General features: G+C 26.6%; 4 protein-coding genes across 5 annotated transcripts; 1 reads left to right on the plus strand and 3 right to left on the minus strand.

Annotated features, from left to right (window-relative positions):
• Positions 1-227: 227 nt before the first annotated feature.
• LOC134833943 (glycoprotein-N-acetylgalactosamine 3-beta-galactosyltransferase 1-like) lies at positions 228-2369 on the minus strand. Its single transcript, XM_063848452.1, has 2 exons — positions 2040-2369; positions 228-1341 (listed from the first exon to the last, which is right to left on the minus strand). The coding sequence occupies exons 1-2, from the start codon at positions 2186-2188 to the stop codon at positions 447-449; spliced, it is 1044 nt and encodes a 347-aa protein (XP_063704522.1). The 5' UTR covers positions 2189-2369; the 3' UTR covers positions 228-446.
• A 20-nt stretch (positions 2370-2389) lies between these two features.
• On the plus strand, positions 2390-4559 carry LOC134833944 (glycoprotein-N-acetylgalactosamine 3-beta-galactosyltransferase 1-like). Its single transcript, XM_063848453.1, has 4 exons — positions 2390-2709; positions 2765-2888; positions 3970-4249; positions 4325-4559. The coding sequence occupies exons 1-4, from the start codon at positions 2400-2402 to the stop codon at positions 4445-4447; spliced, it is 837 nt and encodes a 278-aa protein (XP_063704523.1). The 5' UTR covers positions 2390-2399; the 3' UTR covers positions 4448-4559.
• On the minus strand, positions 4426-7752 carry LOC134833945 (myosin regulatory light chain B, smooth adductor muscle-like). The gene is made up of 4 exons (XM_063848454.1): positions 7682-7752; positions 7463-7555; positions 5729-6055; positions 4426-5078 (listed from the first exon to the last, which is right to left on the minus strand). The coding sequence occupies exons 2-4, from the start codon at positions 7463-7465 to the stop codon at positions 4665-4667; spliced, it is 744 nt and encodes a 247-aa protein (XP_063704524.1). The 5' UTR covers positions 7466-7555; positions 7682-7752; the 3' UTR covers positions 4426-4664.
• Positions 7753-12032: 4280 nt separating this feature from the next.
• LOC134834717 (lambda-crystallin homolog) lies at positions 12033-15899 on the minus strand. Of its 2 annotated transcripts, XM_063849469.1 has the most exons (4): positions 15804-15899; positions 13891-13971; positions 13456-13834; positions 12033-12680 (listed from the first exon to the last, which is right to left on the minus strand). In XM_063849469.1, the coding sequence occupies exons 2-4, from the start codon at positions 13932-13934 to the stop codon at positions 12150-12152; spliced, it is 954 nt and encodes a 317-aa protein (XP_063705539.1). In that variant the 5' UTR covers positions 13935-13971; positions 15804-15899; the 3' UTR covers positions 12033-12149. The 2 variants fall into 2 exon arrangements, with proteins under 2 accessions (XP_063705539.1, XP_063705538.1); XM_063849468.1 differs by lacking the exon at positions 15804-15899 and having other exon boundaries at positions 13891-14084.
• Between the last annotated feature and the right edge of the window lie 11613 nt (positions 15900-27512).

Genomic DNA, 27512 nt, shown 5'->3' on the forward strand with positions numbered 1-27512 from the left:
TTAAATGTGATTAAATTAAATTTAATTAATTTAATTTTTTTTTTCAATTTAATTCAATTCATTATAATTTTTTTTGTTTTTAAATTTTAATAAATTTTAAATGAGCTTTAACTAAAAGCTAAAAAAGGAAAAAAAAAATTAAATTAATTTAATTCATTTTTATTTATTTTTTAATTAATTTAATAATTAATTTAATTTAATATTTTTTTTTTACAAAATTCGTGATTCAAATTCTTTAAAAAAATTATTTCAAACTTGAAAGAAAATGGAAAAAATCTTTAAAGAATTTCGTATTTTTTTCAATATTTTAATGACAAAAAAAATTGTTTGATCTTACCACAATTTCATTACGAATTATTTGCATCCAAATTGCTTCTTATTTATTTCAATTTCGCATATTTTTTCGTGTCTCTAGAGCAAACCTGTTGACATAAATTTTCTACTGTTTATTTATTTTTCATCAAATTATCCGTTTTATTTAAATGATTTTCCTCGTATCGAACGCCGTAAGGAAACACGCGATACAACAAGGCATCGAACAAATACATTCTCTCCGGCGTCACATAATGAAACGTCACCGGTCGATGTGAGCAACATTCAAATCCGAGTCCAACATATTGAAACGACCTCTCGTAAAACCAAAAACTCTCATGTTGATCTGTAGTAAGATGAAATTCCGGTCGTTCAACGGCAAATCTCAAGCGACCCCGATCATCTCTCGTATCTTCCATTTGCACCCCTAAATTGCGAAAACAAATGCCCAGAGCGACATCTTCCGGCTTCAATTCGTCGGCTGGAGGACAAATTTCGGGATTCGTAAATCCATCGATGCGCAACGTACGCAAGGCGGCACGTGACATGACGTAACCCGAACCACCGGAATGATAAAAAACATTTTCATTCGGATTTTTGAGAAGACATCCGAAGACGAGGAGTTTCGTCGGGGAATGGGGCAGCAAAAAATGACGCAAGTTTTCGACAATGACGAAGGTATCGTCGTCTGCTTTGAAGAACCAGTCAAAGTTGTCGATGTAACGGTCATGAATAACACGCAAGGCATGCGTTGTCTTGGTCCATAAATATTCATAGCCCTCCGTGATATTCAGCGGCAACACTTCGGCGTCTTCTACGGTGCCTGCGACGACGTCATTTTCCACCTGGGTGGTCACATATATCGTCTTGTCACAGCGTTTGCCCCACGTGCGTTGGATATGAATTGCCTTTTCACGGAAATTTTTCGGGTATGTCTCAATCCAACACAGAACTTTTACCTCCTTCGTGGCGTAATCAGCGGCACGTGTGTCAAGCAGGACATTCGACTGTAATTTGATGCTACTGTAACTGATAAGAAAACGAAATTTATGTATGAATTGAACCTAATTGAAGATTTTTTTATTGTATTTGACGACGAAAATATGATTTTTTTGAAAAAAAAACAGAAAAAAAATGTTTTCATGTAAATCGAAAAAATTTTAACATTTTTTAAATAATTTATTAATTTTAAATAATTAACTAAAAAATAATTAATAATTAAATTAATTATTATTTAATTTAATTGAATTACCTAATATATTTTTTTAACTTAAGACTTAAATTTTTATTTTTTTTAAATTAATTTAAATTTTTAGATAAATTAATAGATAAATTAAAAAAATTAAATAAATTTAATTAAAAAAAATAAATTATTTTTTAAATAACATTTAATAGAATTATTAAATTAAAAAAAAATAGAAATTTAAGTCCTAAGTTAAAAAAATATATTAGGTAATTAAATTTATTTAAATTTTTTTATTTAATTCAAATTTTTTAAATAAATTAAAAAAAAAATCAAAAAAATTAAAATTAGTAAAAATATTTTAAATTTAATAAATAATTAATTTTTTTTTTGTTTTTAAAAATTTTCTTCAAATATTTTTTTATTTAATTTTTTTTTTATCTAATTTATTTTTATTTTTTTTTATTTAATTTATTTTTATTTTTTTTTATTTAATTTTTTTTTATTTGATATTTTTTTTTGACTTCAAGGTTATTAAACTCACTCCATGACATCGTAGTACGACGATTGAAAGGCATTCATGTCTGTAATCACTATCTGAATTATCTTTATCGCAACTGATATGCCAAACGCGACGACAAACAAAATTATTTGGTAATTTTTCACCGAAATTTTGCTCATTTGAAACATCATTCCTTCGCGAACTCGTTTCTTCAAGTGATAATGCGTGAAAAAAAAACTTTTTTATCATTCCAAGTCGCGTCGTTTCCCAGCTGTTACAATATTATTTTAATGCAAAAGTAAACTAGAAGACAAATAAACGGAAAAACTGCACAATTTCCGTCGAATCGAATGTGCATCTATCAGTTGATAATCTAGCGTGACGCCAAACTGACACGTTACAATGCGACTGAAACGAACGGTAATAATTGACGTTTTGTACGTGATTGCCGGCTACGTCATCGGAAGAGTTTTTATGTGGGGATTATTGAAATTCCTGCCGTATCATTGGGATGGCACTGTCGAACTGGATTACGTTCATCCATTAGTGATGGATGGCTTGGATGATTATTCACGAGCATATGACATCAAGAAACGCGTTCGGATTCTGTGCTGGGCCATTGTCGATGATGCTGACGATATGCGAGAAAATTTCCGACATGCGGCCGTTACTTGGGCACAAAAGTGCACGGAAACCATTTATTTGAGTGTTGGTAAGGAAATTGAAGTGCATTGAAATATTTTTATTTTATTTTATTTTATTTTTAGATGACCTCGATTCGCATCCAGAAATTGGAGGAAATGAAGATAAAATTTTAAAAGGATTGCATTTGCTCAGTGCAAGGAAGGATTTGCGACAATTTGATTGGATTTTAAAATTTTATGCAAATGTGTAAGTTTTTGTTTGCTTTGAACACTTTTTAATTAATTCTTAATTGTTTTTCTCCGTAATTAAACTCGATGATTGACAATTAAGGCAATTGAAAATTTTAACACTTTGATAACCAATTTGAATTAAAAAGTTCTCAATGAGTTCTTTCTCTATGAAAATAATCGTTATTTGGAAAAATTAAATTTTCGATAACTTTATGTAGTTTTATAAAAAAAAAAATAATATCAAGAATATTTAGAAAAAGAAGATTTTTCGCCTTAAAAATCTCGAAGAAAAATTAAAAAAAGTAAAAATATCTCTTATAACTTGATTTTTTGTGTTTAAATTCTAAAATAATAAAATAAAAATTAAATAAAAAATAAGAGGCGGATAATTGTCGTAGATCATCGTACAAAAAAAAAAAAAATAAAATAATTTGAAAATTTTTTAAATTTAAATTTTTTTAAATTCCAATATTAAAAAATTAATTTAAATTATTTAAAAAATATTCAGTAAATATTTTTCTTAATTAAAATTTTGTCTTTTAATATTCAGTAAAAATTCTTAAATTCAGTTGATTTTTTTTTTCAATTTTCCATAGTTTTAAAAATGTTATTTTTTTAAATTTTTTATGAAGAATTTTCAAAATTATAAAAAAAAAATATTTTATTATTTTTTTAATTTAAAAAATAATAAAATTAAAAAAATAATAAAATAAAATAATAAAATATTTTTTTTATAATTTCTTTTTAAAAAATTAAAAAAAAAATATTTTTTTTAATTAAAATAATTAATTTAAAAATAGAAAAATTAGGGCAGAGAAAATTCGATATATTTTAAAATGTGCGAAATTCATAAAATAAATTATTTAATTAAATTAAAAATTATTTTTAAAAGAAAAATTGAAAATTTCTTAAAAAATGTATAAAATTGACTTAATTTAGGATTTTTTTCCATTATTTTTGGGATGAAAAATTAAAAACCCTTTGAAATTCTATTTTTTTTTTGTAAAATAAATTTAAGTTTTCTGAATTATTTTTTTTTTTCAAAAGCGAAAAGTCTCTCGAATGTTAAACTCATTATATTTTTTTCCTCTTTCTAGTTATGTTGTAATGGAAAACTTGCGTCATTCACTTCTGCCATTCACAGCAACAAGTGCAATTCCTTTCGTTCACGCCACTTATGCAGCAAAAATGTCAACGACACAAAAACCAATTTTAATATTTAACGTTGCGGCCGTCGATCGACTGCTGGGAAATTATGCACCCTGTCAAACGACAAATTACCCTTTTGACATGGAAAATTGTTTGGCATTCAATAACGTGACATCAATCACATTTAATAACGTGTCCAATTATGCAGATAACGGACGCTTTAAAGAAGTAAGTTGAACGGACCCGTCTCGTCGTTCGATTAATTTTCGGTCCATTAATTCGTGTCTATCATTTTTTTTTTAGGTAAAACATTGTTGTCAACACGAGACACTTTATTTTTATAATGTCAAGCCGTATGACCTGTACGTGTTCGAGTATTTTCTATATGGGGCACGAGTTGTAGGAAATTCTCCCGATTTTAGGTGACGATCGGGAAATTGATGGTGTTCGGGTGACAAATGATGATGGATTAACGTTTTTTTTTCGTTAAAAGAAAATTTTTATTTTTTTTTTTGTTAAGTAAACTATTCGTAAAGCACAATTTGTTCTATTCTACATGTCGTTGCAAGCTGATGGCAAAAGAAAAAAAAATAGGTCAATGCTTAAATAATTTTGTGAGTTGCTCAGGGGACTTTTGACGAATTTACTTTTTATGCTCTGGCGGTGCCAGAGATGCCTCGTGCTCGATTTCGACTTGTTTCAGTGTCACGGGCAGTGGAGTTGGGGGCTCACTCGGGTCCTTGGGGTTTCTTCGGAAGGCGGAAATCTTTTTGCACCATGCTGGATAGTCGACCATGGGAGAGCCCATGCTGCCAAAGTTGCATTCCGTGCCTTTTTGGTAAACAACTTCTTCGAGTGCCTTAAAAGCTTCCTTTTCCGTCATGCGTTCGCCTTTGGAAATGAGATCCGTGAGCAAGACGTCTTCGTTAATGAGGCCACTGTCGATTTTCTTGTCCCACAATTGGAAAGTTGATCGTAGGTCTTCTTCGGTATCCAAATCGCAGGTTTTTAGCAACATCATTTTCGCGAATTGTTCAAAGTTAAGGGGACCGTTACCCTGCGAAAAAGGAGAAAAATGTTTGAAATCAGTTTCTTGTGAGTTTTGAATTTTGCTTTAACTTCTCATTTTATCTTTCTTAATTTTTTTCTTTAAAAAATTAATATTTTTAATTAAAATTATTAATTAAATTAAAATTATTTGAAAAAAAAAAATAAATTAAAAAAAAAATATTTTTTTTTGAGATTTTGAAAGAATCATGGAAAAAATTAAAATTTTTTTATTTAATAGTTAATAAAAACCAAAAATTAATTATTTAAAAATTATTTTTAAATATTTTTTTTTAAATTTTTTAATATTTTTTTTTTATTTATTTGATAAATTTTTTTTTAATAATTTTTTTTAATACTAAAAAAAACAAACAAAAAAATATCAATTTAATTTTAATTAGAAATTAATTTATTTTTTAAAAAATTTTAATTTTTTTATTATTTTTTTAATTTAAAAAATATAATTTTATTATTCAAAAAAATAAACTTTAATTATTTAATTTAAATAAAAATTAAATTTTTAAAAATTATTCAAAAAAATTTTTTAATATTTTTTCAATTTTTTTTAAATTTCCTTTAAAAAAAATGTTTTTCAGCAATTAATTAAAATAATATTTTTTTTTTCAAAATTTTTTTATGAAAAATCATGAAAAATCTCACCTCTTCAATCATTCCAGCGATAGTTTCGTCATCTTGACTCGATCCCATGCTCAAGAACAATCCCTTCAAATCTTCAAAATCGATCAAGCCATCATGATTCAAGTCAATGACGTTAAACGCTTCTCTCAATTCAAGCAATTTTTCCATTTCCAAGTAACCGAGAGCACTTTCGTCGCCTTGCTCGACCTCCTCTGGCGGCTTATAAACATTGTCATCCATTTCCACGACCCATTTCATCCGTGGCTCCTTTTTTGACTTCTTTTCCTTTGCTGGAGCGGGCGCTTCTGGCTGTTGTTCCTCAACTGCGACAGGTTCTTCATCGGTGGCCTTTAAACACAAATTAATCACAGACTCATCAAAAAGGGAAATAAAAATTAACAAGTACTAAATCATAAAAGTTAAACGTTTTTCTCCCCTCCAACACGTTAAAATGTGACATAATTTAAACAGATGAAAATATTTCATCGCGAAATAAATATCGGACTGGACAAGTGTCATATATGCGACGACGTACATAATTATTATTACATATTATTTATTTCTTGTCGCGAGCGACGCAACAAAGTTAAAAATAATTTTCCAGTCTACCACGCTCATGGTAAAAATAGCAAACATTTTCACGACAAATTGATACTTTTTTTCACTTTGAAGAAATTATTGAATTATTTTTTTGACCACCCGAAAATTGGATTTTGAGAAAATGTAATTAATTTAATTATTTTTTTTATGTGATGTCTTCGTTAATGTCAAAAAATTTCGGTGAAGTTGATATGATTTAAGTAAGGCCAGTGCAAATAATTGAAAATATTTTCTTACAAATTAATTTTTTAAAAAAATCAGAAAAAATTAAAATAAATTACACAAACTTAAAATAATTAAATAAAAAAATATGAAAAATAAATTAAATTTAACCAAAAAATAAATATTTATTTTTTTTATCTTATGAATTTCTGTAAGAAAATCCACAGAAAATTCTTGATTTTCGAATTCACAAAAAAAAAAAAAAAATAAATAAATAAATAAAAATAATATTGAAAATTAATTTAAATGAAATTAATTTTTTATTAATATCTTTGTTAAAATATTTTTTTATGTTCAATGAAAATTTATTTAATTTTCTCTTTAGAACTTTTGTAAGAAAATCCATGAAAAATTCTCGATTTTTGAATTTTTAAAATATTTTTTATAAATAGCCAAAAATTTAATTAAAGCAAAAAAAAAATTGAAAATTATTAAATAAAAAAATTAAAATAAATAAATTAATTAAAAATAAATAAATAAATAATTTAATAAATAATACAAATTTAAATAAAAAATAAATAAAATTTTAAAAAGGATAAAAATATTTTTTTAAATTTTTTAATGAAAATTATTTTAATTATTTGTACTAATTTTTGAACTTTTCTTCCCCTTTTAGAATAAAGATATTTTTAGATTTTTTTTATAATTGCATTAGCCTAAGTTGAAACGAAAAATCCCTTTAATTAGAAATGTTGATGCCAGATTACGTCAATGCTTAACTTTTCGTTTATTTCTATTAAAAAGCATTGTATTTGCCGTTCAAAGCCACGTAAACACACAAAGATAAGCACATAAGAATGTTTATGTGGTAAAAGTTAATGAACCAAAGCACGTTTGTGGCACAATTTAATGACTAGACGCCTCCACCTCAGCACGTTCCATTATCTTTTACCACAAAAAAAAACGCGATGTCTTAATAATCATCATTATTACCATGGTAGATAATTCTTTTACAATTTTTTTGTCTTTCTTCTTTGTTTGCACAGCACCCTCAAATTTTTTTACGTATTTTTTTCACTGTTTCGTCTACAAAAGAAACAAAAAAAAAGTTTTTTAAAAATATTTTTCTTCACTTTTAATCATCATCATTTTTTTTTGTCCTTTTTTTAGGCGTTTCTTGATTTTTTTTTGTTGTACGTTTGTTTAACTCACCAACTTTTAATTGAGATGCAGAAAATTATCTCGGAGGAAATTAAAAGTTTTCCGTCCTAATTAAACTGTAATCAACTACTCAATAAACGATCAACAGTTGCTGGATTTTATTTATATACCCACCAATACAAACGCACGCCTAAATATCATCATCATCCAAAAATTTTTGTAGTAAAAAAAAATTATTAAATTTTTTTCGTGTTTACTCTTTTTTTTCTCGCTGGATAATTATTTCGAGTATTTTCCGAGCCAATTTTCGGCCAAATATTGTCACAACTCGCACATTTACAAGGTTCGATGTCTTTGCATGCGGAAAAATTATTTGTTGACGGACAAGTGTGATGCTGCTAAAATTTATTTTTTGATGCAAATAATAAATTGAAAGTCTGGGCAAAAAAATCAATCAATATTCAACAGTAAACAACAACAAAAAATGTCAATTAATTTTAAAAAATTGGTCATTTTTTGCAATTTTTTGTCTATTTCATGACAAAAGTGATACTGGAAAAATATTTTATACGGAAAAAAACTTTATTGACAATGAATTTAAACGGAACATGTAACAATTTATGCAATTTGCCTCCCGCAGGCGATGAATACTAATAAATGTTTATGATTTTCAGGAAATATTTGAAACATTCGCAATTTAATATTTTGATGCGTTATTTATGATGAAAATGTAAATTGTCGGAATATTAATAATTTAATATACTGAAAATGCTTTGCCGGAAAAGTTCAAATTACTCAACAGGGAAAATTTGTTTATTCAGTTTTTTAAATAAAATAAAAAAATTATTTGATATGAAAATACCTATGTACCAATCAGTGATCAAAAATTTCAATTAACAAAAAATAATTTAATTTTTTTAGCTTTTAAAATTAAAAATTTTTTTTTACAATTTTACGAATTTTAATTTATTTTTTTCAATTATATTATAATTCTAATAACATTATTTTTTTATAAATTTTAATGTTGATTTTTCTCATAAACTTTTTTTTAAGTTAAATATTTTTGTGATTAGAATTTAGTTTTTTTTCTACTTTTTAGGCTTTTTGGTCATGAAATTAGATATTTTTTTTAAATTTCCTTTAAAAGTTTTAAAAAACTAAATTAAAAAAAAAAGTTTTAAAAATGTTTAATTTCTCAAGAAGAAAATAATAATAATAATTTGCTTTGATAAAAAATTAAATTTTAAACTAGGCCGGCTTTTTAACTATTATGAATCATACTTTTTATGGCTTTTTAATCGTTCATATAATAACGATGAATCATCGCATTCATAATGTTCATAATTTTGGAGCGTACTAAAAAATTGCAAAGATCTTCTTCTTTAAAAGAATTGATTAAAAATTAGTTACTTTTTATAAACAAAAAGTAAAAAAAAAATGATTTTTTATTATTTTTATTGAAAAATGTTAAATTTAATTTAAAATATTTTTATACCTAAATAAATTTCCTTTTTTTTTAAACCTAAAATTTTTTCAATAGTAATTTTTAAAATCTTTAATAAAAAATAAAAGTAAAAAAATGAGTTTTAATTTTTTTTTCTAAAGTAAAAAAAAATTAATAATAATTTGCTTTAAAATTGGAAAATATAAAAAATTTTTAAATTTTTTGAAAAAAAAACTAAAGGTTGATTTTTTTTTTTAATTAAACAATTTTGTGAAAATTCTAAGCGTTAAAAATTGCAAAGGAAATATTATTTTTTTTAATAAAAAAAAATTAATTTATTTTTAACAATTGAAAAAAAAAATTAATAAAAAGAATCGCGTTAAAGAATGAAATTCATGTTAAATTGAAAAAAATCATTTGCAATGATGAATCACATTATGAATATTTCAAATTCTCTCGTATACACGTACAAATTCAAATTTCGGGTATGAACCGAGGTAATATGAATTCATGAGTAATTTTCGGTATTCATATTTTTTATGAACCGGCCTAGATTTTAAACTGATATTAAATATTTAAAAATTATAAATAAAAAAAAATAAAATTTGAAAAAAATAATTAATATTTTAAATTGACTTTTTATTTTTTTAACAAAGTATAAAAAAAATATTTTATTTAATTTAATTTAATTAAATTTTAATTGTATAATTTAATTTTTCCGAAAATCTTAAAGAGGATAATTAAAAATTGTATTGAAAATAAAATTTTAAAAATTATTGAACCTGAATACTGTTTTAAAAATGTTGATGAATATTAATTTTTGGTACCTAATAAATTGTATTTTATTTTATTTTTTTTTGAATGAATTCTAATTAAAAAAAATGTAAATTTTTCAAAAAATTTTTACAATAATTAAAAGTAAATTTTTGAAAGATTTTTTTTTTAAATTTTAAATTAAATTCTTTGAAAATTAATTAATTAATTTAATAAATAAATAAAAAAAAAATAAATAAAAAATAAAATTAAATAAGGTAATAAAATTTTAATTAATTAATTTAATTAAATTTTATTTAAATTTTATTACCTTTAATTTAATTGATTTATTACCTTTAATTGATTTTATTACTTTTGATTAATTTATTATTACCTTTAATTTATCTTTTCTTTAATTTAATTAATTAAAATTTTATTACCATAATTTTTTTTTTCATTTTTTTCCTAACTTACGAATTTTAAAATTTTAAAGAGAAAATATTGCTAAATTATCATCCATTAATTTTAAAGAAAAAATTCAGCATTTTTTGACGAAATTTTTATTTTTAATTATTTTATTTAAGCACAAATAAGTCATTTCTATCAAAAATATCCCAAAGAAAAAATGCACAAAAAAAATTCCATAATAAAATAATGCATTTTACCTCATAAAGCCCAATCAATAAAACCACATATGTCAGAAGAAAAAAAAACCACATAAAAGCCCAACGAATATAATTCTGTAAAAAAACCAAAATATTTGTTGTAAATTCACTTTTTGCTGACAAACAAACCAACCGGCAATTTTTTCACTTGTTTAACTTTTTCAGCATGTTCGAGCGTACAAACTTCGTGTTGACCTTTAAAACTAACCGACCGACGTTACAAACAATTGTCGAATTTTCAGCAAGTTCAGTGTCGTCTCGTACTCCGGAGGAAAATCTTAAACTTTTAAATTCTCCAATTTCACGTCACAAATTCTAATTCTAATTTTTATTTTGAAACGTCATCATTATTTAACGACCTTATCGATTTTTTTTGTTTAAACAAGTGTTTCTCGCGCCCGAACATGAATTCATCATCGTGACAAAAATTTTTAGTCTCATTTCATAAATCCGTAAATAAAAATGTCCAGCACGATTCGCTTGAAGCGAAATCCGATATTGCTTTGTTGCATCCCAGTTTTGCTATTTATCGTATTTGCGGCGTTGTATCACGAGGAAATTTTTGACGCACCAAGCGGAAAACGGAGAATTTTGCAGGCTGAGCTTCATGAACGGATAAAAGTGACAAATAATGCCACGTTAAAGCATCTGCCAGTATTTCAGGGGGGCGTCCCGAAGCGAATTGTCATTTTTACGAACGAATTTTCAAAGTACGAGTACCTGGAGGAGATTTTGCTGACGATTCCCGGCGTGTTTATTCACAAAGTGGTGTCGAGTGACGCGTTAACTGATGCCGCGGATGATCGAGATTGGTCTTTGCAGTCGAACGAGTTCCGGAATGTGCTGATAAAAGAGACGTTGGAGCGGAAAATCTTACCTTTGTTGCATTGCAAGCGCACCGAAACGCACGAATTGGTCGGTTCGAGCAGCATTTTGAGCGAAGAAATGCTGGAATATTGCAACAAAAATCCCGTAATTTGTTCCTCGGAGTATTTCCAGCGGAAATTATGCGAAATGTCGACGTTGCAGGTTTTGGTACTGAAGAATTTCGACTTTAACATTGCTCTGGAGCTGCAAAAATTCAAATATTTGCATTTGGTTTACATGATTCGAGATCCTCGAGCAATCGCACTTGAACAAATTTCCCTAAAATCGGGTTCATGTCCGAATTTTACGAATTGTTTCGACCTTCAGCGATTATGTCGCGCGATGAAACAGAGTGAAAGTGCCGTAAAAGCTTTTGTAAAGGTCCCGCGACGCTTTCACAACTTCAATGTGGTAAGGATTGAGGATTTGGCGTACAATATGATGGCAGAAATGCAACTTTTGTTCGATCAATGGGACATTCAACATACTTTAGAGACATGGACTGTGATGAGCGAACTGAAGCCCAAAATTGACGACATGGCGTTTAATTGGCCCAAAGGTCAAACGTTCAAAGATATCCAAGAGATGCAGGAAATTTGCGAATCTGAGCTCAAATTTTTCGCTTATCGCATAATTTTGGCGGAAAATGAGCTTGAAATGGATTTACGGACAGTTAACGATCTCCCATCCCGACTCATGGAAATCGGAACGGAACATTTACTTCCTCACTAAAATTTTTATTCTCTGTAAAAAAATCAAATTTTTTAAAAAATAATGCCATAAAATAAAATTATTGTCCCATTTCGCGTTTCAATTGGCTCAACTTGGTCAGGCAGGCGTCACGCCATTCGCGACGTTTCTGCAAATCCTCCAACGGGCACATTTGCTCGAGTTGTCGTGCCACTTCCTTCGCCTGCGGTCCCTCCATTTTCGGGGTTTTGCCCATTGTTTCGCTCACGGCGTAAATTGTCTTGGCGTAGCGTTCGCAATACGAAGTCATGCCCTCGGCATTCAAGTGAGCCGTTTCCATGGGTCCCAAGAAGGCATAACGCATTCCAAGGCCTTCGGACATGACAGTGTCGATATCTTTCACATCCAGGATGCCGTCGGCAATGAGACGCCAAGCTTCGTTCAAGATTACGTACTGGATGCGGTTCAGAGCGAAGCCCTCGATTTCGCGAGAAAGGGAGACGGGCTTTTGACCAATTTCTTGCATGAGGGCGCGAGTGACTTTCACGTGTTCTGGGTCGGTCCAGGGAGCGGGAACGATTTCGACGAGGGGAACGTAGTATGGGGGGTTGACGGGATGCGAGACGAGAACCTGTGTGAAGAGAAAAATGTGTTAATTTAATAGATAGATGATTTTTTTTAGTAGAAAATTAACTTTTAGATAACTCTCGAAAAAAAAATTTTAGTTCTCAAAATAAACTTTCAGCTCTCGAAAAAAAAATTTTAGCTCTTGAAATGAACTTTCAGCTCTTGAAAAAAAATTGTTAGCTCTCAAATTGAACTTTCAGCTCTTGAAAAAAAAATTGTTAGCTCTTGAAATGAACTTTTAGCTCTCGAAAAAAATTGTTAGCTCTTGAAATGAACTTTCAGCTCTTGAAAAAAAAAATTGTTAGCTCTTGAAATGAACTTTCAGCTCTTGAAAAAAAAAGTTAGCTCTCGAATTGAACTTTCAGCTCTTGAAAAAAAATTGTTAGCTCTTGAAATGAACTTTCAGCTCTTGAAAAAAAAAATTGTTAGCTCTTGAAATAAACTTTCAGCTCTTGAAAAAAAATTTTTAGCTCTTGAAATGAACTTTCAGCTCTTGAAAAAAAATTGTTAGCTCTTGAAATGAACTTTCAGCTCTTGAAAAAAAATTGTTAGCTCTCAAATTGAACTTTCAGCTCTCGAAAAAAAATTTTTAGCTCTTGAAATGAACTTTCAGCTCTTGAAAAAAAAATTTTTAGCTTTTGAAATGAACTTTCAGCTCTTGAAAAAAAAAATTGTTAGCTCTCAAATTGAACTTTCAGCTCTTGAAAAAAATTGTTAGCTCTTGAAATGCACTTTCAGAGAAAATTTCAACTATATGTCTCAAAATAAATCAAACCTACCTGTGATCGATGTTTCATTCCTTCACTAAACAACGACGGCATAAAAGTACTCGTACTCGACGATAAAATGGTCTTATCACCAACCACTTCATCAATTTGTTTGTACAACTTCTTCTTCAGATCCAAGACTTCGGGGACACATTCTTGCACAAACATCGCATCTTTTACGGCATCCTTGAGGTCTGAGCATCCCTTGATACAGCTAAATTGCTCTTTAGCCGACAACTTTCCACGCAATAATCCGCGCGATTCCAAACTATTTAACTCGTCTTCAGTCAATTTGAGAGCTGTGGCAACTTGTTCCGGCACACAATCAAAAATTGTCACTTGATATCCGACAGTAGCGAACAACATTGCCCAACTACGTCCAATTAAGCCGCTAAATTCGGGGGAAATTATTAAATTGAATCGAATTAAAAGCTAAAAGCTCCTCACCTTCCAACAATTCCAATTTTTTCCTTCTTCATTTTTGAGGCCATTTTTCGACACGTAATTGACGCTAACTCGGGAACGAGACTAATAAAACAAATTATTTATTTACCGAGGGAATAAAAGTTAATATTTGATGTGAATGAACAGAACCGGACGAGACAACGCAAAACAACAAACTGAACTCCCGTAGAAGCGCGTTACGTCGTTATAAGCTGTTTATATTCGCTTTATCACCAATTAATGAATTTTAAATTGCTCCATACACACACACAGAAAGGCATGATGATATCTGCTTCGATGATAATATTGAATAAATAAACCTCTCTTCATCACTTCACGCGTCTGTCTTCTCGCAAAGTTGTTATATCACTTTGTAAACAGAAAATGAATTATTTTGTTATTGTTGCTCATTTTTTACGTGAGGCGAATAAGTTTTGATGCCATTTTTTTTTTATAGAGAAACCTTTTTCTCCGGATATGTCTCTTAAAAAAAGGACAAAAATCAGTGTCGGGGCGTTAACCTCATGACGATAATGTAAGGCGCGTGTAAAATCTTTAATTAATGTCTTCCGCTCCCGTTCCCATTTTGCTGCTCATTGCTCAATTACTTAATTTTAATTGGCTCTAAAACATAAAGCAAATATTGATGGAGTTGGATTGTGCTTTTTTGATAAGCAATTCGCAAATTATGAAGATTAAATTCACATAATTAGCGATTGTTCGCTACTGAGAATTTAGAAAAATAAATTAAATTCAAAAGTTTTATTATGAACTTAAAATTTATTTAAATTTTATGATTTTATTTAAAATTCTAAATAAAAATTCTAATTAAAATTCTAAAAAATACAAAAAAAATTAGAAGAAAGGTTTTAAAAAGAATATTGTTTAAAATTTTAAAAATTTAATTTTTTCAGTTTTTAATTAATCAGTATTTTGTTCAATTTTTAATTTTTTTAATCAAATGATTTTAATAAATTAGAAAACAAAATTAAATTAATTATATTAAACAAAATTAATTATTTAAATAAATTAAATGCTTAATTAAATTAAATAATTTCCATCGATATTTTTGTATCTTTAGAATAAAAAAAAAATAATTTGGAAAAATTGAATAATTTTAAAAATCAATTATAACATAAAAATCTTTATTCTTAATTTTTTTTTATTTAATTCAGATTTTTTTTAATAATTTCATTTATAAAATTAATTAATTTAGTTTTTTAAAAAAATATTTTTTTTAATTTTATTTATTTATTTATTATTTATTATTATTATTATTTTAAATAAATTAATTAATTTTTTTTAATTGAAATTACAAAAAAAAAAATCTGAGTGAAATAAAATAAATTACGAATTATTTAAGATATTTTTTTATTTTTAATTCTTGTAAAATTCGAAAACTTTACTAATTAAATTTAAAAAAAAAAATAAATTTATGTTTATTTGCATTTTTTCATAATTGAGATAATGAGACAAAATCAATGCAAAATAATTTAAATCCCGATCATGAAAATAAATTTCATGAGAAGTAAAATTGTTTGAATTTCTAAGTAAAATTAAATAAAAAAATTCATAAGAAATTAAAAAGTCCCAAAAAATAAATCGCTCGCAGCGAAAAAAAAATTCTCAAGTAGAAACAAAATTTCATTCAGAATTTTCACATTTTATGAACACCTCTTGGCTATTATTAGAAAATCATCACAACTTTATTCAACATTTCAAATATTAGTTTAACGAATGAAGAGAGCATTTAAGTTGCATTGGAGAGGGAACGATAACAAAAGCAACAAAAACAAACTTGAATTATTTTTTTTTTCTAGATTTTATGAAGGTTATCTCACACTTATCTCGCATTTTTGTGATTATTACGATTATTACGGTGATAATATTGCTCACACACACAATTTTTTTTTTACCTTTGACAATAAATATAAAACACGAATAAATTTTTTTAACACTTTGTCACTTCCAAGTTGATGAAATGAAGATTTTTTGCTCTAAATAACAAAAAGAAAGGCGAGTTGTTGAGACAATCAGCTGTTCGTGTTCGTACAAATACAAACATGCGCAGAGTGAATTTTTGTGTTGTTATGATTATTATACGAACCGGTGTATTTTACTATAAATCAAGCAGATTGTTTACATTGTTCGTACACGTTCTGTGTTGTTATTTTTTTTTTATGATTGGTGTCATACGAACGTGATCTGTGATAAGAAGAATAATGTTATCACAAATCGTTTGGCATGCATATGTGTGAGTAAGTGCGTGAAATCTCTTGCATACATCTCGGAACATATTGGTTCGTTATCAGACGTCATTCGGGCGTGCACGGAATAACAAAAGATGAGGTAAAAACACAAAAGGAATAATAAATGAGAGAAAAGGTACAAGACGTCTCCATTTAATTTTTCCGGGAGCAGAGAAAAAAAAAGCTAAAAGGGAATTTGTTCACACTTCCGTGAATATTATATGCATGATTTAATATTGAGGTGTAATTTACTGGTTTTGTGGTTCGCACGTGCCGCAATGCAATCTACTTGTAATCCATTCCTCGGGAAATAATTTGCGGAAGAGAAAATTAAATGAAGTGGATCTGATAGTAGTTGGAGTATGTGGTTGATGAATGATTTTTACATTGAATTGACGTAAAAAGGAATCAGCTGAATAAATTGAATAGTTTTTCGCATGTGACTTAGCATAACGTGTTTTGAAGGTTCTACATTTTTGTTCTCTTCATTTTAATTTTTTTTTTCAGTTTCAATCCCAAAATTTCTCATTTTCGAACACCTCATTTTAATTTTTTTTTGCATTTTTAATCCAAAATTTTCTCATTTTCGAACTCCTCATTTTATTTTTTTTTTTCATTTTTAATCCAAAGTTTTCTCATTTTCGAACTCCTCATTTTAATTTTTTTTTTTGCATTTTTAATCCAAAATTTTCTCATTTTCGAACTCCTCATTTTAATTTTTTTTTTGCATTTTTAATCTAAAATTTTCTCATTTTCGAACTCCTCATTTTAATTTTTATTTTGCATTTTTAATCCAAAAATTTCTCATTTTCATTTTTTAATTTTTTTTTTGCAAATCCTCATTTTCGAACTTTTTAAATTTTTTTTTTGCAATTTTAATCCCAAAATTTCTCATTTTCGAACTCCTCATTTTATTTTTTTTTTGCATTTTTAATCCCAAAGTTTCCTCATTTTCGAACTCCTCATTTTATTTTTTTTTTGCATTTTTAATCTCAAAGTATCCTCGTTTTCGAACTCCTCATTTTAATTTTTTTTGAATTTTAAATCCAAAAATTTCTCATTTTCGAGCTCTTCATTTTAATTTTTTTTTTTGCATTTTTAATCCAAAATTTTCTCATTTTCGAACTCCTCATTTTAATTTTTTTTTTTTGCATTTTTAATCCCAAAATTTCTCATTTTCGAACTCCTCATTTTAATTTTTTTTTGCATTTTTAATACCAAATTTTCTCATTTTCGAACTCCTCAATTAATTTTTTTAAGTTCTTTGAAGGGTTTTGACATTTTTGTACTCCTCATTTCAAAGCATTTGTCGTTCATAAATGACAGCGTTAAAAAATCATGAATCTTTTTAGTACTCCTTATCATTACTGACATAATTTGAGATCGTTTGAGATACTTGAACACATTTTTGTACTCCTCACAGAAACAAAACCGTTTTTTAATGAAAATGCGGTAGAAAAAATTGTCAAATTATGTTGATTTATTATTTTTTTGTGATATAAAAAAGGTGAGGCAAGTAATGAGATGAATATTCAATTTGTCAACGTCTCAAACTTGTTTACGAGTGGTTTCATCTTAAACTTATTATTAATAAAAGAAGAAGAAAACTTATTACGGGAAAAATTGAAAAACTTTTTTTTATGTGGGTTTCGCCCCTAAGCTATCAATACGCTTGCTCTATTTATATAAATTAATTTGCGTGATTACAACTGCGACCATCGACCTTGATCATCGAGCGTCTTTCGGAATGGTAAATAATGTCGCGTGCTTAAATCAAACTGACATTTCCATTTTCCCAAAGGTATATGACGACGACGACGAACAATCACGATTAAAAATAGTTCTTGCCACTTTCGTTTTACTTTTGATTTTCGTGCATGGCTTTGCTTTCGTGAATGACGAAGGTGACGGATTACCTGTCAAGACACCTTTTATAAATGAACCAAATTTCATTCATAAATTTTGGTCTTTCCAATTGTTTGCGAACAATTTCATTGAGGAGAAGAAATTTGGACCTGCGCAGAAGATTTCTCCTCCGCAGCTGATGTTTTGCTGGTAAAACTTTCACTTTTTATGCTTTGTAATTTTCCCCTTTATTTAGACTGGAAGAAGATATTTTCGCGCCATTCTCTCGCTCTCACTGGAGAAAATGTAAAGCCACAGACATTGTAACAGCGAAAATTGTTACGCGGGACATTCAACCTTTTCGTTTTGATTCAACTTTCCTCTTCAGTAGTAGTTTGGTAGAGTTACGGTTCAGACGTCAAAAGTATCCTTAAAAAGTAAAAGTTTCTGAGTCAAAAGTAAATAAATAAATTTAATAAAAATAAAAAAAAAATTGGTTAGTGAAAATTCATGATGTTCCTTTAAATCTAAAAAAAAAAATAAAAATAAATAAAAATGAAATAAAATACAAAAGAAAAAAATAAAATAATACTTAATTGGCTTTTACAAAGAATTATAAAATTAAAGTGTAAAGTGCACTAATTACAACGATAATAAGATTATTCAAAAGCGGATAAAGAAAATTATTAATTTTTGATAGAAAAAAATAAATCGACAGTTAATGAAAAAATAATTGATATTATTATAAAAGAATTAAAAGGATATGCAAGAAATTTTTTATTAATTATAAAAAAAAAATATCAATGAATATTTTAATAGAATTTAAAAATTGATAGAAAAAAAAGTTGTGTACTAAAAAAAATATAAAAAAGTGATTTTCTCAAAAAAATAAATATTTAACGAATATTGAAAAAGTGTATACTATAAAAATTATTTTTGTGCAAAATTAATTGAATAAAATTAAAAAAAAAACTTTCAGAGGTAATTCAATATTTTTTTTTTAAATAGCGTTGACCATCGTTAATTAATAATTACGTAAATAATCAACATTGTCATTTTTAAAGGAAAATATTAAATTTCGTTAAAATTAACTTACTTATCGAATTACGTCATTTTTCAATTAATATTAATTCATGTAATTAAAATGAGGTAATTCAATGAAAATTGCATTGTTTTTGACCTTTAAATTAAAAAAACTAATTAAAATTAATTAATTAAAAAATAACGAATTTCGGATAAATTTTATCAAAAAATTCTGAAAAATTAAATATAATTATATTTTTAAAATAATTTTTATTTTTTTTTTCAATTATTTTAACTTTTTAATTTTAAATATTTTTTTTGAACTATTTTAAAATGCAATAAATAAGATAAATACCAAAACTGCAAAAAAATGTATGAAAAAACAACTAAACGAAAGTTTAATCCCTTGACTTGTATTTTTATCAAGAAACATCCTTTCTAATTTATCTTCTACACGAAATATCTTCAAATATTTATTCTACTTGACTGTCAACTTTCATGAAAATTTTCCGTTTTCCCAAGAAACTGAAATCCACATCCAGACCACTTAAGAAAATATTCTCATCATGTCATTTTGTTCCTTCTGTACATTGGGACATCTCTTGGTATAAATGCAAAATAATGCAGATTAAATATTTATATGGAAAAATTTCCGTCAACTGTAGTTTGTTCCATTTGTTATTATAAGACAAATTATGTTGCTTCATGCGAAATGGTTAAACATTGCTTCATCTTAAAAAAAAATAATAATGAAAAAAAACCTTAGAAGTATCAGTTTATTTTCCATGTCGTGAAGCACACTTTTTTCTCATCTAAAAAACTGTTTATGATGAAATTGCATATTACGAAGTTGCTCAAGATGAAAAAGTATATTCTTTTTTCTTTGTAAAATTTAAATTACAATAAATTGCAATATTTCCCGAGAGATACTTTTTTAGCGGGTAAAGAAAAATGCAGAAAAATTGAAAAATATACGTTACGCATCACTTTGAATGCAAGTTTTTCATTTACATTAAATACAATGCCGAAAATAAAGTGATGAAAAATTCAATTCGAATCACGTTCGATTGTACCCTCCGGCAAAGTCATTTATTTGTTCGACTGATAATGATGCGTTTGTCCTTTGGATCACCTTTGGCGATAGAATTGTCTACAACGAGTTGCTTGACAGGAAACCAAAGTAGAACAAAAGCGAGAATTGATCGTTATTTATTGCATGTCACATATCTACGAGAAAAAGTTTTTGCAGAACATCCAAAATTAAAATAAACTTCAGAACTGTCTGTCAGACAGCACGAAAGTGACTGGAAAAGTTAATAATAACATTGTGTCAGAGATTACGCATGAATTGATATATTGGAGTTTCAACAGTCAGAGTCGCACACCGAAAGCGAGAGATAATGTTATTGAAAGCAATTGTTGGAAGGAGGAGACAAAGAGAAATAGGATAAGTTGTTATAAATAAAATATGTTTGTTAGATAGTTTGAATTTAATGAAGCATGTGATTTACGATATTTCTCTTTGACTTTTAGGCGTTGTTCATACATAAAGTTTGATAAAATCTTACTTGAAGTTTACAATCGGGTAATCGTGATGTTTGAGATTCCCTTTGGAATTTTTATTAAAAAATTTTCTATTTTTTTATAATTTTTAGAAAAATCAAAATTTGGAAAAATTTTCTTTAAAAATTTGGAAGGACTTATTTCGAAAACCCGCAGGACAAAAACCAAACAAGATTAGGCAGGACAAGGAAAGATCATAAGAAGCTAATTTTAAGAGATATAATGAAATTAAATATAGTTTACAAAAAGTGAATGAACTTCAAAAGGTCGAAACATATAACCAAAGAAAACCTTCAAAGGAGACATGAAGTAAATTATTAAATCCGCGAATGATTTCTACATTTTCAGAAGGAGACACATAGATGTGATCGATGCAAATGCAAAACCTAAACTAGAAGCACTGAAACTAGATCTTATCGGTGATGAAAATAATACCGAATACATGAAAACCAACTATGTGAAGGTCCTTGTATGAAGTGAAGCACACTCATAGATGTAATTGTCTAAAACTATCTTGAATTCGCCTATTGAGTCGTGGCAGCACATACCAAAATGATAAAAAAAGGCCAGAAGTGAGTTACCTCTATTTCACGTCTCTCGAAAAAGTCAAGTCAAATTGACAAAGACGGTTTTAAACACCTGAAAAACTTTGCGAAGAACGAAAACTCGACGCGTGGGAGTCATTTTTTTTATTGAAACATCGCCATTTTCGCTAATGAACAGAGAGCCAACCCCATTACATCATATCTTTGGAACGTAACTGTTCCAGAGATAAATCAGCTTTAGTCGGCAAAAAGCAACCTGATGATGTGCATGTGCACGAGACTAGTTGTTGTGTTAAAGTAAAAAGTAAATGTTTTTAAGAGAAATTGATAAGGTGTTTTGTGTTTTAATCCGACTGAAAAACTTCAAATATTAAAAAATTTCTCGAGCCTAAAAAATAAATTGATAAGTCAAGTCAAGTTAAAAAGAAATAAAATTAAAAGTTAAGCTCAAATTAAATAAAAAATTAAATTAAAATTAAAATTATGTGGCATTATAACGCTATAAGTATAGTATAAAATTACGATTAAGTGCTAAACTAATTAATTTCTTAAAACATCATCTCAAAACTCATCTTTAAGTTTTCAATGGTTACAATGTACAAGAAGGAAAATTGTCAATATTTGATTTATTTTTTAGGATGATTCAACAATCGTTTTGAAAAAATAGACAACTTACATCTAGTTTGCTATCTATAAGACACTTATTAGGCTAGTTGTATTGTATAAGGGTCTGAAATCTTTGAACGTGAGACTCTCAGAACAATATTACGTATCCAAATACCGACAATTATTCAATTCAAAGATCATAAAAATTTTCGACGTCATCAATGAATGACGCCTTAAACACTTGACACAAACAAAGAAGTCTGTTTCTTATTAAGTTTTAGTTCATCCTTTGTTTTAAATTAGGAATATGAAAGTAGAACTGCAGAAAAATGAATTATTTCTCTTATTCTAGTTAAGTGTTTTTGACAGCTTTTAACTTTCTTTTTTTCTTTAATTAGTCTTTGTTTTGAATTACCAAAGTTGCTTTGTTTACCCTTACTGTTTACCTCAACACATAAAAAGGTTGTGAAAAAGGTAAAAAGTTCACATGGTTCAAACATCAGAGGTCACCAAAGTTTTAATAGTTCGGAAAATCTTTTTAAATGTTTTTCTTCCTCTTTTTTTCTGTGTTTCTCAAATTATCCTCAATCATCATTCTCATAAATTTTTCATCCTGGTCGAGGGACTTTTTTGTCTGTTTTTTTTCGATTTCTCTCTCGCCTCATGAAAAATTCAGTTCAACGCGAATGATAAAAAAAAGTACAAAAAATCAACATTTTTATTGCCTTGAAAGACGATCGGCTCAACTCGACATGACGTTTGTTTGCTTGTTTGCACACAGGTTCCAACACGAATTAGAGATTATCATAGGAATAGCATGTTGACTGATGATGAACTTGTGTGGAGATAAGATGATAATAAAAAAAAGAAAAGTTTGTTCTTCTTTCGGTTTTTGTGATGCATACTAAAATTTATTTGTCAGCAGAAATTTATGTTTGTGTGTGTGGGAGAGAGAGAAAAACAGACAAAACATTCGTCAGACAACAAAAAACGACGAAGGAAGTCAAAAAAGTGAGCAAACAATCATAAATAGGAAATTGGCAACAAAAAAAAAATGTAAAAAATGATCGAAAAAGTAAAGTAGCGGATGCAATAAAAATGAGATTGTTGATTAAGTAGCTTGAGTTCAATGAAAAGTTCTTTGTGAAATTTGAAGATAAGAAATTTTTTTACGTTTAAAAAATACTTTTTTCTTTTATTGAATATAAAGCCGCGAATTTTTTGTATTTATCGGCTAGACTGAGAAAAAGTTTTAATTTAATAAAGTCCAAACTGCTCAATAAAAGAAAATAAATGGATATCATTCATTATTCGATGGCATTGTTCATTTATTTTTATTCAAGAACTCTATTAACCGTTATTAAGCTTTATTTATTTATTTTTTCACGAACAAATAGTAATTCGTACTAGGAACTACTGTATCGCGTTTCAATAGGTTTTTCTTTATCAAATAATGAAAAAATAAAAAAAATCACATTTTCTTACTCCTCAAATTAATCAAGGAAGTTTTTAAGATAAAAGACAAAAAAAAATTATTTCAAAGGAAATTAATGAAAGATAAAAATCAGAATTAATGTTTTAACAAGCCTTGAGGAAATATTAAGAAGATATTAAGAAAATTTTAAAAGAAAATTCAAATTTCACATTTTTGTACTCCTCATCGTATCAAAGGACTTATTGACAGACAAAAGAGACGTTTTTCCGAGAAAACAAATCAAATTCTAGAAAATCACTGAAACTTTGATACCTTATTGTAACATGAATGTTACAAAGGCACGATAAAATAACATTTATGATTATTTATTGAAGCACTTTGAGGCACCATTATGATTGCTGTTTATACCCCCTTTTCTGCGTAGCTTCCGCGCGACGAAATATAATATTTGATCGATGTGAAAGTGATAACATTGTTGCTCGATGATTGTGAAATGGCAAATATGGATTTGACGGAAATGACAAAGAAAATTTGTTTTATGTTTCAATAAAAAAAAAATGTCTTCTGAGGCGAAAAATTTACTTGGTTCGAAAAATTTTAATTGATTTTAAACACGAAACAATGTAAAAGCAAATTTTATCGAGATTTTCGTCTTCAAATATTTAACAAAGAAAAACTGTGACGCAATTCCGAAAATCAATTAAACATTCATGGCACGATTGGTGCGACAATATGTCGGAAATACCTGTTCATGAATGGAATTACAAACTTGTTCAGGAGCAGCTTTGTGCCCCAAAGTAGCTTAATATTTTCATTTTTATAAAAAAAAACTTGGCAACGACACAACATGCAAATATGCAAGCATCAAAAATAAATAATAAAACGGGAATTTTAAAATATTTTTACTGAATGAACAAAAGAAATTGCACAAAAAATACTCAAACAAAAAATTAAATGTGAATTCTGAGAATTTTCCGACACGCTAAAAAAATATCGTATTTTCAATATCGAAAGACCAAAAAATATTTTTTTCATTTTTATTGATTAAATAATTTTTACAATAAACTATTTTTGTTTTTATTTGGTTTTCGCGGGATCGAAATAATAATTTTTGTCAATTTTTTATAAATATTCAACGGAAATAGTTGAATTCGGGCGATGCATGTTACTATAACAATATAACTGTAAACCTGCAAAAATTTGTAAATGAATGATAATGCTCTTACCGCTATTTATAGGTGACAGATAAAAAAAATGTTAAATCATAAATACAGAAAGTTTTCTTTTATCGTTTTAAAAAAAAATAATTTTGGAGCAAATTTTTTTTTTATTTTATTTAGGCGATTAAATTTTATAGTTTCATTTTATCTCCTTTGAGGATTTTCATTAGGTAAAAAAATAAATATTTTTAATTTTTTTGTTTGTAATTTCGTAAAGTTTTTACATGTTTAACGTTGATTCTATACATTATTTTAATTTTTTTTTTATATTTTTTTCAAATTTGAACTTAAAAATGAAGCAAAATCTACCAAAATAAAATTTTTTTAAAAAAATTTGATCACGTGACTTTTAAAAAATTTCTTCTATATTTAATTAAGATACGTCATAATTAAAAAAATTTCTTTTGTTTTTTGTATGATTTAATCGTAAATAATAATTTTTTAAATTTTTCAGTCGAAAAATAACCTAAAATGTAAAATCTTTAATTTAATTTTTGTAAATATAATTTAAATTAAAAAAAACTAATTTCAATAATTAATTATTAATTTAATTAATACATTAAATTAATTAAAAATAAATTAAATTATAAAATTATATTTAAATTATTTTTATTAATTTTTAAAATTCAAATTAATTAAATTCAATTAATTAATTTAATTAATTAAATTATTTATAATTATTTAATTAATTTAATTATTTATTTAATTAATTTAAATAATTGATTTTTTTTAACAAATTTATAAAAAATTTCTATATTTTATTTATTACGTCTTATTTGAAAATTATTTAAGTTTAATTTAAAAAAGAATTAATAAAATTTGATTTTAATTTAATTAAAAGGCCAAAAAACTTAAAAAGTTCCATTTATTCTTAAACTGAAGCTAATGGCTTTTAAGCACTTCAAAATCAAATATAAGTTTAAGAAATAAACTTTTGCTGTTCTAATTGCTTTTATATAAAAAAAAGTTATATAATGATGATTTAATTTGACCTATTAAAATATCGCTTCAAACATTTCAATGAAATTAATTATTGTTATCGGACTTGATAAATTTCTACGATTTCAATTATTTTTTTAATGCTTTTCAGAGCACCTGAAGATTATTCAATCATTAATCTCTGGAAAAGTGGCGTAACAAATTAAATAAGTAAAAATTATTGCATAACAATTCTGAAATCCCATAAAAATTTCATCCGTAATAAAGCGTTTAATGAAAATGTCCCAAAATTTAAATAATTTCATCGCATCACTTTGAAAAATTTTCATTATCTCACAAACGTTCGGAGCTACCAAATAATTTATTTGTTTATCTATCACATTTATTGTTGTCATTTATTTTATCTGCGTTTCTCTCTCTCTCGCGCTGGTACTTTACTCATTTATTGTTATTATTTACATAACAAGTGTCGTTCATTCAAAGAAGCATCAAAAAAGAGTGAATGGAAAATATTCTGTTTTTATCATCGTTTACCATCAAACGGAATTTTTAATATTTCGTCACTTTAAAAAAAAAAGACGGGAAAAAGGAAAGGACGGAACGATAATCGTAAAATGCCTTTCAATAAAAGTGCCATTTTAGACCTAATTTGGCCTGAATTTCATCGAATAAAAGGCAAATTTATCGGAAAAAAGTCACATTGACACGTCGTTATTGTATTTTGCTCAAAAACTTTTCTTTTTTTTTTTTTGTTGCTCCCACGTTTTGTGACATTGTCACGGAGAGCAACAAAAATTGTCAAACTAAAAATGTTAGACAATAAAATTGGATGAATGACAGAAAGAAAATAACGTTCTACGAAGAATTGCGCGACTTGCGTTTTTTTCTTGCGCTCTGAAGTGACATTTTCAATAAGTTTGCCTAATTTAATGATAAAAGATTCTGAGAAAGCTCGTCAAATAAAGTTTTAATGAAAAGTCAAAAATATTTCACACTGCAGACTTTTCTTAGTATTTAGGAGAAAGTTTTGAAAAAAATACCTGAATAGTTTGAAAAAAAATCATATTTTTAATGAAAAGTGATTTTAATAGACATTTATTTAGTTTAAATTTATTTTTATATTTTCTACGAAGCCAAAAATAATTCTAAGAAGCCAGAACTCAATGAATAATTTTATTTATTTGACTAAAAGTCAATAATATTATTGAGAAGCAATAAAAAATTATTAAATTTCAATATTATTGCTAGTGGATATTTACGACAATATTAAATTTTTTATTTAAATAATTTGTGAAAAATATAAATAATTTTTGTTAAATTCTCTAAAAAAAAAAATATTTCAAAAAAATATATTAAAAAAAATAAATAAAAAAATAATATAAAAAAATGAATTTTATGAAGTTTTCAACTTCTAAAACAAATTTATATTGAAAAAAAAAAATAAAAAAAAACAAAAAATAAGTTTTTTAAAGAAAATGAAAGAAAAAAAGAAATTTTTAAAGAAATTTTTTATAATTTTAAAAGAAAATTTTTTATAATTTTTAAATAATTTTTAAATAATATTTTTATAATTTTTAAATAATTTTTTTATAATTTTTAAAGAAAATTTTTATAATTGTTAACGAAAATTTTTAAAAGAAATTTTTAAAAAAACTTTTTTTTATTTTTTTTTAGGGATTTCGGGACAAATAATTTTTTTTTGCAAATTTACTTTATTAATTTGACTTAAGTCAAACTTAAGTGACTTAACTAAAGTTAAATTTATAAGTCAAATATTTTTAACTTCATAAATTTTTCAGAAATGTTTTTTTTATTAAATATTTTCGTTGCTTTTAATTTATTTTAAATATTTTTTTAAAATAATTTTTTTGTATTAAAAATTTAAAATTAAAACAAAAAAAACATGAATTTGTTTTATGGGACTTTTTAACATGTTTCTATTGACTTATAGCTAGTTTTAATACAATAAAAATAAAATTCCGGAAAAATTAATGAAAAATTTCAAATATGGCGAGTAAAATTCCATAAAATTGCCACATAATTAAAACATTTAAATTTCCAAGTTTCAAGCTAAAATTGATCAAAATATTACATAAATATTACGTTAAACCGACTCAAAATCGCCGAAATACCAACACATAATTAACAACTTCCGAAAAATTGCTCAAATGGGAAGCCACTAATATCCGCTTTGATCGTG

Source organism: Culicoides brevitarsis, chromosome 3, assembly GCF_036172545.1.
Source record: "Culicoides brevitarsis isolate CSIRO-B50_1 chromosome 3, AGI_CSIRO_Cbre_v1, whole genome shotgun sequence".
NCBI classification, from domain to species: Eukaryota; Metazoa; Arthropoda; class Insecta; order Diptera; family Ceratopogonidae; genus Culicoides; species Culicoides brevitarsis.

Excerpts from the sequence above, each read along its gene's own strand:
- LOC134833945 (XM_063848454.1), bottom strand. Across the intron at positions 5,079-5,728 it reads TCGCTGGAATGATTGAAGAG|GGTAACGGTCCCCTTAACTT; the intron begins GTGAGATTTTTC and ends CCTTTTTCGCAG.
- LOC134833943 (XM_063848452.1), bottom strand. The coding sequence starts at position 2,188 with ATGATGTTTCAAATGAGCAAAATTTCGGTGAAAAATTACCAAATAATT. Across the intron at positions 1,342-2,039 it reads TCGTACTACGATGTCATGGA|TTACAGTAGCATCAAATTAC; the intron begins GTGAGTTTAATA and ends TTTTCTTATCAG.
- LOC134833944 (XM_063848453.1), top strand. The coding sequence starts at position 2,400 with ATGCGACTGAAACGAACGGTAATAATTGACGTTTTGTACGTGATTGCC. Across the intron at positions 2,889-3,969 it reads TTAAAATTTTATGCAAATGT|TTATGTTGTAATGGAAAACT; the intron begins GTAAGTTTTTGT and ends TCCTCTTTCTAG. Across the intron at positions 4,250-4,324 it reads ATAACGGACGCTTTAAAGAA|GTAAAACATTGTTGTCAACA; the intron begins GTAAGTTGAACG and ends TTTTTTTTTTAG.
- LOC134834717 (XM_063849469.1), bottom strand. The coding sequence starts at position 13,934 with ATGGCCTCAAAAATGAAGAAGGAAAAAATTGGAATTGTTGGAAG. Across the intron at positions 13,835-13,890 it reads AAAATTGGAATTGTTGGAAG|CGGCTTAATTGGACGTAGTT; the intron begins GTGAGGAGCTTT and ends CCCCGAATTTAG. Across the intron at positions 12,681-13,455 it reads GAATGAAACATCGATCACAG|GTTCTCGTCTCGCATCCCGT; the intron begins GTAGGTTTGATT and ends CTCTTCACACAG.